At 48.0% G+C, this 12,466-nt stretch overlaps 1 protein-coding gene across 2 annotated transcripts; it reads right to left on the bottom strand.

Moving 5' to 3' along the window:
- Positions 1 to 241: 241 nt before the first annotated feature.
- LOC140425546 (chemokine XC receptor 1-like) lies at positions 242 to 9,135 on the bottom strand. 2 transcript variants are annotated; one of them, XM_072509958.1, is made up of 3 exons: positions 9,077 to 9,119; positions 7,479 to 7,668; positions 242 to 2,878 (listed from the first exon to the last, which is right to left on the bottom strand). In XM_072509958.1, exons 2-3 carry the CDS (start codon positions 7,544 to 7,546, stop codon positions 1,738 to 1,740), a joined length of 1,209 nt encoding a protein of 402 aa, XP_072366059.1. In that variant the 5' UTR covers positions 7,547 to 7,668; positions 9,077 to 9,119; the 3' UTR covers positions 242 to 1,737. The 2 variants fall into 2 exon arrangements, with proteins under 2 accessions (XP_072366059.1, XP_072366060.1); XM_072509959.1 differs by lacking the exon at positions 7,479 to 7,668 and having other exon boundaries at positions 9,077 to 9,135.
- Between the last annotated feature and the right edge of the window lie 3,331 nt (positions 9,136 to 12,466).

Genomic DNA, 12,466 nt, shown 5'->3' with positions numbered 1-12,466 from the left:
CCACGCAGACACGGGGAGAACGTGCAGACTCCGCACAGACAGTGACCCAAGGCTGGCATTGAACCCGGGTCCCTGGTGCTGTGAGGCAGCAGTGCTAATCACTGTGCCACCGTGCCACCCATATAATGAGTTATGGAGACACTCATCTGCCAAGAAGCGCAGATTCAAGCCTTTTCATGGTGTTCCTCGCTTCTGATGTTCATTCTGTGGTTTCCATTTCACATTACAGTCTGACATTGAATCAATTTTCAGATAATTATTTTATTGCATTCCATTGTTACAAGCGTGACATTCAATAAATTTCGCGACATTGATATAATCATTTCATTTTTCCAAGTTACCTCTACAGTGCCAACATATATCTGATAATTGTGCTCAGTGTGCCAATGTTTGTCCAGTGTATAATGGCACTGAATGAGGTAACTTGCTGCTGGGGATCATAAATTGTAGCACAATTCTAACACTTTATAGCTTTCTATATTTTCAGTTACTGCTTTTGCAGAAGTGCAGAATTTTTTTTCTTTTTCATTGCACGTATTTACCATAAAATAAAACTTAACACAATTTGATTTCAATTGCGTAACATAGAAATCCAACTCACAAAATATGTACAAAATTATAATCGGACTGTACTCTGCTTGCCAATAGTTTGCTTTGTGGCAATGGTATTCTCAGGTGGACCCATTCTCACGGGAGTTGGGGGGGGGGGGGGAGGGGAATTGTTGGGCTGACCCTTTCTGGTGTTGGGGGGGGTGGAATGTCAGGCTGATCCATTCTGCTGAGGGTGGGAATGACAGGACGATCCATTCAAGTGAGATGGGGTTGTCAAAGCGACCCATTTTGATAAGGGAAGGTGTTGGGCTGACCCATTTTTGTGAGGAGAGGTTGTTAGACTGGCCTATTCTGGTGATGCGGATGCTTTATCAGGCCCTCTTCGTCCTTCGATACAAGTGCTGGACACAGATGTACACGGGCCCAGCAATCTAGACATTTATCCATGGCTTGGAAAATCCATGGATTTTCTGTTGTCAACCCTGCTGAACATTCTGACGTTGTTCCCTAGTTTTTCTGCAAATGGTGAGTGTCCATGTCACTCAGGATGCAGCTCAAGCACCAACCATTTTGCCTCCCTTTGTAAATTTACCAGGAATATGTTTTTTTTGAGAGGGCAGCAGGGTGGCACAACGGTTATCACTGCTGCCTCACGGCACCAGGGGCCCGGTTCAATTCCAGCCGTTGGTGACTGTGCGGAGTCTGCACGTCCTCCCAGTGTCTGCGTGGGTTCCCTCCGGGTGCTCCGGTTTCCTCCCACAAGCCCAAAGATGTGCAGCTTAGGTTGGATTAGCAATGCTAACCTGCCCCTTAGTCTCCAGAGGTCAGGCGAGGTTGGGCCTAGGTAGGGTGCTCTTTCAGAGGGTCGGCGCAGGCTCGATGGGCCGAATTGCTTCCTCCCGCACTGTCGGAATTCTATGATCTGTACAGGGTCAGATTCTTAATCATAGCATTTGGAGCTCCTATTGATCTGCCTCTTCCCGCAGTCGGGGACATATGCCCCATCTCAACCCTGACCATGAGCTGGATTCCGATGAAGGCCCAAGACAAGTGAACTCAGACATTCAGAGGCCCCGGCCTTGCCTCCCCCCTCACCCTCCTACATCTAATGGCTATGCCTGCGGATGGAGGCACTGTCCCAGCAGGCTATCAAATTCTGGCTACACAGATGGTTGGAATGACATTTCAAGCCCTGATCGAAGTTAGCATCAGCTCATTTTCTGAACAAACCTGGGAGCTGTTGTGTTTGCTGGTGCTGGTGGAGGTGCTGAATTCTTTGCAGCTTTTCACACAGGGGAAACATTTACCCAGCAGCATGATCAAATGTGCCCTGAACTTTGTACCCACAAAGGCATAAAAGAAGGGGTTGAGACAGCAGTGGCAATAAGCCAGGTTCCGGGAAATGTAAAACGCGTAATTCAGTCGGTTTTCCATCTCGCAGGTTATGAAGGCTGGGACCTGGAGTTCGGTCAAGGAGAACAGGAAGATGACAATGTTGTAAGGTGCCCAACACACAAAGAACGCCACCACAATGCAAAAGATAACTTTCACTGTTTTGTACTTCTTCCTCGCTTTGCACCTGATGACGGTGCTGAGAATTCTACAGTAACAGAACACAATTACAGCAAAGGGGATTAAGAAAAACAAAAAAATTTGCTGATAACATCCTAACAGCTGCCATATACGCCCGCCCTTGGTTGAGTAATCAGTTGTACAGACGCTTTCTTTCTCATAATGTACATCAGAGAAGATGACCTCAGGGATTGTGACTGAGATACTGATTCCCCAAGCGACTAAACTGGCTACCCCAGCATAGTGAGCCTTTCTAGTTCTGACAGCATACAGAGGATGCACCACTGCAAAGTACCTGTCGACAGTCATTAACGTCAGCAGCATGATCCCACTGTAGTATCCGATGAAGAAGATTGCGGTAATTACTTTGCACATGGCCTTGCCGAAGATCCAGCCAGACGTGTGATCCACGGCCCAGAACGGAAGCGAGAAGGCGAAAAGCAAATCGGAGGTGACGAGATTCAGAATAAAGATGTCTGTTACACTCCTCAGCTTCTCGTATCTAACCAGAACCCACAAAACCAGAGCGTTCCCAACCAGGCTAACAATAAAGGCCAGGCTGTACAAGACTGATGTACACACGGCTCCAAATAGATTAACTTTAACATTCTCGCACAACTGCACAAAACCGCTGTAATCCATTGTCGAGTTGTAATCATAATCATATTCAGTATAATTGTAATCTGGCAGTTCCATTTGGTAAGCGCAACACAGAAGAACTCTTGGTTGGCAATGTAATGGTTTGCACGACGAACTGTGGAGGAGAAAAATAAGCATCTATTTCCAACATATTTTTGGTAAAACAGTACAAGTAAGAATGGAGTTAAAAATTATTTCCCCATCTCCCCATCACTTTGACGTGAAGTTTGGAGTAATGCTGATGGAGACCAGTGTCGTCAGGGCGATGAGAAAGGAAGTGGAAACATGTGTCCTGTCATCATGATCGAAATAGGGCAGTACAGTGACTCACAATTCACCAGATTCCCTCTGCTCATTGGCAGCAGCTAGAGCCACCTTCCAAGCCACAACCGACAGAATAGGCCTTTACATACCCAACGGGCACGATTCACCGGAAAGTCCCCTTTCAAGAGCATGGCCCTCAGGCCCCGACCCTTGGCAGTGCCAACCTGGCACCCGGGCACGTTGACACTGCCAGCGAGGGCGTGATCCAGGTCCTGTAGAGTGCCGCGTGTCGGGTGACTCGCTGAAGGTTTCACGCCCAGCACACAGCCCGATTTGGGGCTCCCCTGCGATTCAGCCGTCGGACGCGACGCAGTGGGAAAACCGTGCCCAATAGTTTTGCAACTGACTTTCATGAAAAGGCAAATAATTGGCATAGTGTTGTGAGAGCTAGTTCTAAACCCATGCAGAAGTTGAAAGTTCCACCTGCAGTAACACCACATCATTCATTCAACGTTGATCTTAAAAGGAAGACTTCAGGGTCAGAGAGGAGGGTATTAAATTGGATACCTTTTGAAGCAGGTGTGGGGATTGTGGTGCACAATATTAAAGGTCTGCCAATCATAGAAAGGGGCATCACAGAGGCGTGGTGACCAGAGAGGACCATGGTCTCTGCAATTCTAATCCTCCTACTCCCTTCCCATTATTCCTCATTTAAGATGCAGGTGGCATCATGCCAAGTTCTCACTCTCTCCTCTAATCACCGCAGCTTAATCCTTGCCCCTTTCTCAATTCAGATTCACAAGAATTAGAAGCCCCGCAGGCAGCGGATAAAGAGATTGGGGATGATGATGATGTGCTTGCAGACACCAGCTCAGAGCCTAAGCCTGTCCAGAATAGAGGCAGGATCTACACATGGGGTGAGCCACCAAGTGCACAAGAGCGCGGGCAGAGGGAAAACAATGTCACCTAGGCGCCAGCTCAATGCAGGGCGAGCTCACACACTAGTTCTGCTGCAGAAGACTTGGGTCATCACGTTGAGGATTTAGGCCTCTTCACTGATTATATTCAGGGACTCAAGGGACACAAGTTCAAGGTGAAGAGCAGGAGGTTTAGGGGGGATTGTAAGAAAAAACATTTTTGCCACGAGGGTGATGGTCTGGAATGCACGGCCTGGGGGGAGATTTTAAGGGTGGATAGGGAATTTGCAGAGACCCCGGAGGAGGAATTGTACAGGGAGAGGAGGCGACTCCAGACGGAATTTGACCTTCTGACCACCAGAAAGGCGGAGGTACTGTGGAGGAAGGCACAGGGGAGGAGGTATGAATATGGGGAAAAGGCTAGTCGCCTGTTGGCTCATCAATTGCGAAAGAGGGCAGCAGCGAGGGAGATAGGAGGAATTAGAGACGAAATGGGAGACACGGTGCGAAGGGCAGGAAAGATAAATGAGGTGTTCAAGACCTTCTATGAGGAACTGTATAGGTCTCAACCCCCAGAGGGAGAGGAGGGGATGCGGCAGTTCCTGGACCAATTGAGGTTCCCGAAAGTGGAGGAGCGGGGGGTGGTAGGCCTGGGGGCACCGATTGGGGTGGACGAGGTTATTAAGGGACTGGGAAGCATGCAAGCAGGGAAGGCCCCAGGACCAGATGGGTTCCCGGTGGAGTATTACAGAAAATATGTGGACTTGTTGGCCCCGTTGATGGTGAGGACGTTCAATGAGGCCAGGAAAGGGGGGACTCTACCCCCGACGATGTCGGAGGCGACGATATCGTTAATTTTGAAGAGGGATAAAGATCCGTTGCAGTGCGGGTCCTATAGACCCATTTCATTATTGAACGTGGACGCCAAATTGTTGGCAAAGGTACTGGCATCGAGGATAGAGGACTGTGTCCCGGGGGTGGTGCACGAAGACCAGACAGGGTTCGTAAAAGGGAGACAACTGAATGTTAACGTGCAACGACTATTAGGGGTGATAATGATGCCCCCAGTGGAGGGGGAGGCAGAGATAGTGGCGGCAATGGACGCAGAGAAGGCATTTGATAGGGTGGAGTGGGAGTATTTATGGGAAGTGTTAAGGAGGTTTGGGTTTGGGAATGGGTTTATTAGCTGGGTTAGACTTCTTTATGGGGCTCCAACGGCAAGCGTAGTTACAGGTCGACATAGATCGGAGTATTTCCGACTATATAGGGGAACAAGACAGGGATGCCCGCTGTCTCCATTGTTGTTCGCGTTGGCAATTGAACCTCTGGCCATGGCGTTGAGAGACTCCAGGAAATGGAGAGGGGTGATTAGAGGGGGAGAAGAACACCGAGTCTCGTTATACGCGGATGACCTATTGTTATACGTGTCGGACCCAGCGGGGGGGATGATAGAGGTTATGCGAATTTTGAGGGGGTTCGGGGATTTCTCGGGGTATAGGCTAAACATGGGGAAGAGTGAATTATTTGTGATACATCCAGGGGACCAGAGTAGAGAGATAGAAGGCTTGCCTCTAAGGAAAGTGGAAAGAAACTTCCGATACCTGGGGATTCAGATCGCTAGGAGCTGGGGAACCTTGCACAGACTTAATCTGACACGGTTGGTAGAACAAATGGAGGAGGACTTCAAGAGGTGGGACATGCAGCCTCTATCGCTGGCGGGCAGGGTGCAAGCAATTAAGATGATGGTCCTCCCGAGGTTCTTATTTGTATTTCAATGTCTCCCTATACTAATCACCAAGACCTTTTTTAATAAAATAGACAGGAGCATCACGAACTTCGTGTGGGCAGGGAAAGTTCCGAGAGTAAGGAGGGGGTTCCTTCAGCGTAGTAGGGACAGAGGAGGATTGGCACTACCGAACTTGGGCGATTACTATTGGGCTGCCAATGTGGCAATGATACGTAAATGGATGATGGAGGGTGAGGGAGTGGCATGGAAAAGACTGGAGAGAAAGTCCTGTAAAGGGACGAGTTTAGAGGCGCTGGTGACGGCGCCGCTACCGATCTCACCTAAAAAGTTTACCACGAACCCGGTGGTGGCGGCAACATTGAATATCTGGGGATAGTGGAGGCGACAGAGAGGGGTGCGGGGAGCCCTGGTGGGGTCCCCAATCAGGAACAACCATAGGTTCGCCCCAGGAAGAATGGATGGAGGATTTCAGAGCTGGTACCAGTTGGGAATTAGGAGGGTGGGAGATGTATTTATAGATGGGACTTTTGCGAGCATTGGAGGAAAAATATAAGTTTCCCCGGGGAAATTTCTTGAGATATATGCAGGTGAGGGCGTTTACTAGACAACAGGTGAGGGAATTTCTGCTGCTCCCGACACAGGGGATTTAGGACAGGGTGCTTTCAGGGGTGCGGGTCGGAGAGGGCAAGGTGTCAGAGATTTACCGAGAGATGAGGGAAGAGGGGGAGGAGTCGGTGGGCGAACTAAAAGGAAAGTGGGAAGAAGAACTAGGGGAGGAGATAGAGGAGGGTATGTGGGCTAATGCCCTAAGCAGGGTAAATTCCTCTTCCTCATGCGCCAGGCTTAGCCTGATTCAATTTAAGGTACTACATAGAGCACACATAACGGGAGCAAGATTGAGCAGGTTCTTTGGAGTGGAGGACAAATGTGGGAGGTGTGGCGGGAGCCCGGCAAACCACGCACATATGTTTTGGGCGTGTCCGGCACTGGAAGGGTATTGGAAGGGAGTGACGGGAGTGATTTCGCGGGTGGTGAAGGCCCGGGTCAAACCAGGCTGGGGGTTAGCTCTATTTGGAGTTGCGGAAGAGCCGGGAGTGCAGGAGGCGAAAGAGGCCGATGTCGTGGCCTTTGCGTCCCTAGTAGCCCGGCGCAGGATCCTACTCATGTGGAAGGAGGCGAAACCCCCCGGACTGGAGGCCTGGGTAAATGATATGGCGGGGTTCATTAAACTGGAGCAGATAAAGTTTGCCCTGAGAGGATCGGCTCAAGGGTTCACCAGGCGGTGGCAGCCATTTCTCGAATATCTAGGGGAACGTTAGAGGGAAGGCAGATGACCAGCAGCAGCAACCCAGGGGGAAGCGGGGGGGGGGGGGGGGGGGGGGGGTGGTTTAGTTTAGTTTAGGTCAAAGATAAAGGGGTTTTGTTACTTGTGTATTGTTAAACATTTCTGTATTATTGTTGCGTTTGCTTTGTAAGAGGGGGAAAATTGTTGTTTGGGAAAAAAGTTTCAATAAAACATATTTAAAAAAAAAAATGGAATGCACGGCCTGGGAGGCTGGTAGAGATGGGTTGCCTCACGTCCTTTAAAAAGTACGTTGGCAGTCTTAACATTCAAGGCTATGGGCTAAGAGCTGGTAAAAGGAATTAGTTCGGTACGTCAAGTGTTTTTCATGTGTCGGTGCAGAGTCAATAGGCAGAAGGACCTCTTCTGCACTGTGTGATTCTGCAATTCTGTCCTTAGGTAGGGGGCCCTGAATGTTGCCTAAATAAATATGGTGGAGACTCACCTCCGGTCTGCAATAAGTGTTTCCCCACAGAACAAGTACCAGCTTTCAAATTTCTGGTCCATAGGCATTTTCCACAGATGTGTTCATCTGGGATAGTCTTACTATCCATAATTCCCCACATTGCACAGCCTCGACACGCTGCCTTATGCTGCCATCATCAATTTGTTCCTTCTGGAGCCAATGGATTCACCTTTAATAATACATTTAAATCATCAGATGGATTTAATATGATTAGGTTTAAGCCGGGATTCTCCGATTGCCGACGGCGAAATCGCATTCAGCAATTGGCCGGAGAATCCATTTTGACGCCGAAATCGAGGGCGGTGCTATTTTTTGGATGCTCCGCCCCCTCAAAATGGCGTCATCAGTGAGTACGCCGCATGCTGTTGGGACGGCCTCAGGACATCAACTGAAGGCCCTCCCCCCGATGCTCCGCCCCCGATGGGGGACCTCGCCTGGCGGCTGTGGACTGTGACCAGCGCTGCCACAATCAGGGGGTGGGCCGTTCCGCTGGCCAGGGGTCTTCGGCGGGGACTGCAGGGACAGGTGGGGGGTGGTCTGAGGGTGGCGAGGGGGGTTATCGGATTGGCCACTATCTGGCAGGCCAGGCCCGCTTGCGGCTGGTGCCATGTTAGGTAATTTGGACATTCTGAATTCTCCCTCAGTGTACCCGAACAGACACCGGAATGTGGCGACTAGGGGTTTTTCTTGTAACGTCATTGCAGAGTTAATGGAAGCCTACTTGTGACAATAAAGATTATTATTATATTATTATGTTGTACGGCGGGACTACCGCAGTTCGCCGCCGTGCATCTGCGCGGCCACCGTCCGTATCTATAGGTAAAGCCGGGGGCTTTATGTGGCCCGGCTGCTAGCCCCCCACTGGGCGGAGCATCGGTGTGGGGGCGCCGCCGACTTTTTGGTCATAAGACCAGACACATATTCCGGACATAGCCTCAAAATCAGAGAATCCAGTCCTTAATTCATAACATTTTTATTGGCTCTTAGGTTAATTGGCCTATTCTATTCTCTTACTGGGGTTTCTCATTATTTACTTAATTTTAATTCTGTAAAGATAGATTTATGTTTGTGTATTATTTATTAATTTTGATTTCTAGCTCAGTTGCTCCTTAATCACGCACATAATTAAGTGTTAAAAGAAGGGTAATTAATTCAGTTTTTCATCTTTAATTAATTTATTGAATGCCTTCTTCCCCCTCTGCATCTATGTATATCTGACTCTGTTACTAGTTTGCCTTGCTCCCACAGGTATATATCCTGTCAATACCATTCAGATACAACTCAGTTTCAACTGGCCAGCTAGTCACCCAATCACCCAGCACCGAATTAACACCCAGTCAGGGATCTGTTTACAGTGGTTTACTGACTCTGGTTCAGGATGGGTACATCCCCAGTACGTTTCGAAATTGGAGTTGGGTCAGGTGTGTGGGGAGGGTGAAAACTCTCCCTTGGGCTTTCAACCTGCAATAGACAGCTCAGAGATGATCTGGATAGACACTGGAACAGCAAATGCTATGATAAGGAATAACCTGTACAGGGAACAGACAAAGGGTATTAAGGGTATCATTAACACTGACCTCGAGAGACGCTTCTTCACACAGCTAGCCGATGAATGAATGAAGCTGGACCGATCACTTCTCTCTTCTGCAAGGATTACGACCTTCCGAGAGCTATTGGGAACTGGCTTGTGTTTGCAGATAGTTAGCTGTCAGCTAGTTTTGACATGAATCATCATGTTGAGCGTGACCGGCACAACATGTGTCATTCTCCTTTAGGGAAAGTCAAATGGAGAAGTGCGTTGAGCAGTAGTTATGATTTAGAGAACCCGAGGTTGAAACCTAGTTCTTGTCCAATTTCAGTTGTATCATTTCTCCTCCCTGGCTACCATTGGCCTGGGTAGGAACACATCCTATGGTTCTGGAAGTTAATGCTGAGGCTGCCCATCCCCCTGAGATTTCTGTTTCAACACATTTGTCCATGAAGGAGCTCCTTGTTCATGTCACTCCTTGCTCCTCTGCTCTTTTACACTTTACTGCTTCATTTAATGTCACGCTGGACATCCCAAATTCATTGCAATGTTCTGCAGAGCGAATATTCAGATCTGTCATTGTCTGCTGCACAATGCACATCTTCTGCCCCATGAGGGATCAGCCTTTGCCACCACCTAGGGACCGTACAGCACAAGGAAGAGGAGGAAGAGAATGAGGCGCAGCGACCGCCAGAGCCCCTAAATGCCTGAGATCTCAAAGACAGGCGCGTTGTGGAGTGATCAAATAATTCAATCCTCCCATTCCCTATTTGTCAACAGTCCCATAATCCTCACACATTGCAATGCTCTTGTAACTATCACTTCAGCTAAGACAAAAGTCTGCCATTTCCCCAACAAGAAGCAAATTAATGACAAATCGCACTTCCACAAATGTGTAATTGCCAATTGTGTAAATAGTCACCCTTATGCAAGTCTTTTTCTTGCCCTTTGCCCGAGCTCCTGTGTACTTGCATCCTGTGAGTCACCACATGTAGATATCTTCTCTAATAGCTCCCCTAAAGTCTGCACAATTGCCTGTATCTGAAGCAGTGTTTTTGGCATTCCGATCAAGCAATGGTGCAAATTCAGGAAGAGACACATTTCTTAATGATTTGGAATGAACACTCGAAATGGCCGGAAGTGGCGATAATGAAGTCAATGACGACTGAGCAGACCATTGAGAAACTAGCCAAAATATTCGCAAGATTCAGAACACTGGAGCAGATTGTCAGTGATAATGGTACTCAGTTTACTTCAGAGGAGGGAATGGTATCATATCATTTACAGTGCAGAAGGAGGCCATTCGGCCCATCGAGTCTGCACTGGCTCTTGGAAAGAGCACCCTACCCAAGCCCACATCTCCACCCTATCCCCATAACCCAGTAACCCCACCCAACACTAAGGGCAATTTTGGACACTAAGGGCAATTTATCATGGCCAATCCACCTAACCTGCACATCTTTGGACATTGGAGGAAACCGGAGCACCCGGAGGAAACCCACGCACACACGGGGAGAATGTACAGACTCCACACAGACAGTGACCCAAGCCGGGAATCGAACCTGGGACCCTGGAGCTGTGAAGCAATTGTGCTTTACACAATGCTACCGTGCTGCCCTATCAATTCATCTAATATCTTATTGGAACACTGCATGCTATCATGCAAAGTTCACTGGTGAGAGGAAATTATGAGCACAGTTTGATTTGTTAACTCCACCTGATACTTAAGAGATTGTCAAACGACACCAACAAGCACAAATTACTAGGAGGGAGAAAATCTCTAACAGACAAGTATTTAACCAGGGAGACAGAGTGTTAGCTAGGAATTACACTACGAACAAGAAATGGGTTCCAGCTATGATCCTAGCAAATCAGGCCCAATATCGTGCACCATACAGATGGATGATGAAAGAGTTTGGCGACATCATACCGATCAGTTACTTGCTGCATGAAGTGAGTTTGCAGAAACTTCTCAACAAAATAAACTTTATTATACAAGGTTAGAAAGGTAAAACAATTTACAATATCTATCTTATATTCTAATATTCAGGTAAGTATGAGGCACACATTAATTAACAAGCCAATTGCGGTCAAATTCACCACACTACACAATAAATGGCAAATGTGACCAATACTGATTTCATGGATTTCAGAATAAACTACCCAGCCTGTGAGTCAACTAATCTCACTGAAACGTTGGCTGTCTTGTGAGGGTTTCCAGTCTTCATCTTCAAAGACCTCACCTCAGAATTCTCTCCGAAGGTTGCTCAAACATGGGCGGCTTCAATGACAGCCCACCTTGGAAGGTTTCAAACTCACCTTCTGAGGCTCGGTTCCCTTAGTTTCCGTGTGCACTCAAGCATCAACTTAAAAGCATAGTTTCTGCTCTTTTGACACACTGACCAGTACACCACTGCTCCAAAGGAGTAACTTTGCCCCAGTGGTCCGTAGCGCAGGGTCACCAAGCTTTAACTACCTTCTTGGATCTTCAGGGCTTCTCCTGAACCCTCCACTTGAAGTCTGCTCCCCCCGCCCCATCCCCTTTTCTAATTGGAGCCTGATTCTCTGCTCCTCTCTTCTTAACTTAATCGGGACCTGTTTCTGTCCCCTGTCCTTGTGATATGGGCGCTTTTTGACTCTGACTTCTTTCCCCTCAGTGTTGCCAAACAGGCAACGGAGTGTGGCAACCGGGGGATTTCACAGTAACCTCATTGCAATGTTAATGTCAGTGACAATTAGAAATATTATTATTATGAATGTTAAGGAATGATGGCTAGACTCTTTTTTTTGTAGGAATTGGTCACTCTGCTGGCATTTGGTGTGGTATGAATGTAACTTACCAGTTAACAGTCCAAACACAGATGTTGTCCAGGTCTTGCTGCATTCATAACATAAATTGTTTCACTATCTGAGGAAATGCAACTGGAATTGAACACTGGAAATGCAAATGGAATATCAACGCAGAGCCCCAAGATTGAGGGAAGCTCAATGACAAAGCAGCAGACTCTGTCATTCTATGAGGTCCTCTGCACCAACTCCACCTTCCTGCATTCTCATTGTAGCCATGAATTCTATTAGTAACCAATCTGCCTTGAATACACTCAATGACCGAGGATCCACAGATCCTTGAGGTAGAGAATTCCAAAGATTCTCAATCCTTTGAGTGAAAAGAAATCTCTTCATCTCAGCCCTAAATGGCTGGCCCCTTATTCTGAGACTGTGACCCCTGAGTTCTAGATTCCCCAGCCACAGAATCACAGAGTTGTCACGGTGCAGAAGGAGGCCATTCGGCCCATCGTGTCTGCACCGGCTCTCCAAACGAGCATTATGACTTCGTGCCATTCCCCCGCCAATTGGAAAAAGGTGGGAGTGCCAATCCACCTGGGACAATTGTATCCTTCCCATACACAGCTGGAACTGCTCTGTCTGTTTCAATGAA

Source organism: Scyliorhinus torazame, chromosome 6 (assembly GCF_047496885.1).
Source record: "Scyliorhinus torazame isolate Kashiwa2021f chromosome 6, sScyTor2.1, whole genome shotgun sequence".
NCBI classification, from domain to species: domain Eukaryota; kingdom Metazoa; phylum Chordata; class Chondrichthyes; order Carcharhiniformes; family Scyliorhinidae; genus Scyliorhinus; species Scyliorhinus torazame.
The sequence above is the reverse complement of the archived record's forward strand: the minus strand, read 5'-3'. Positions and strand labels throughout refer to the sequence as shown.

What these genes read in the sequence shown, in the direction of transcription:
- LOC140425546 (XM_072509958.1), bottom strand. Translation starts at nt 7,546, where the DNA reads ATGCCTATGGACCAGAAATTTGAAAGCTGGTACTTGTTCTGTGGGGAA. An exon ending in ACACTTATTGCAGACCGGAG is followed by an intron (nt 2,879 to 7,478) that starts GTGAGTCTCCAC and finishes TCTCCTCCACAG; the next exon opens with TTCGTCGTGCAAACCATTAC.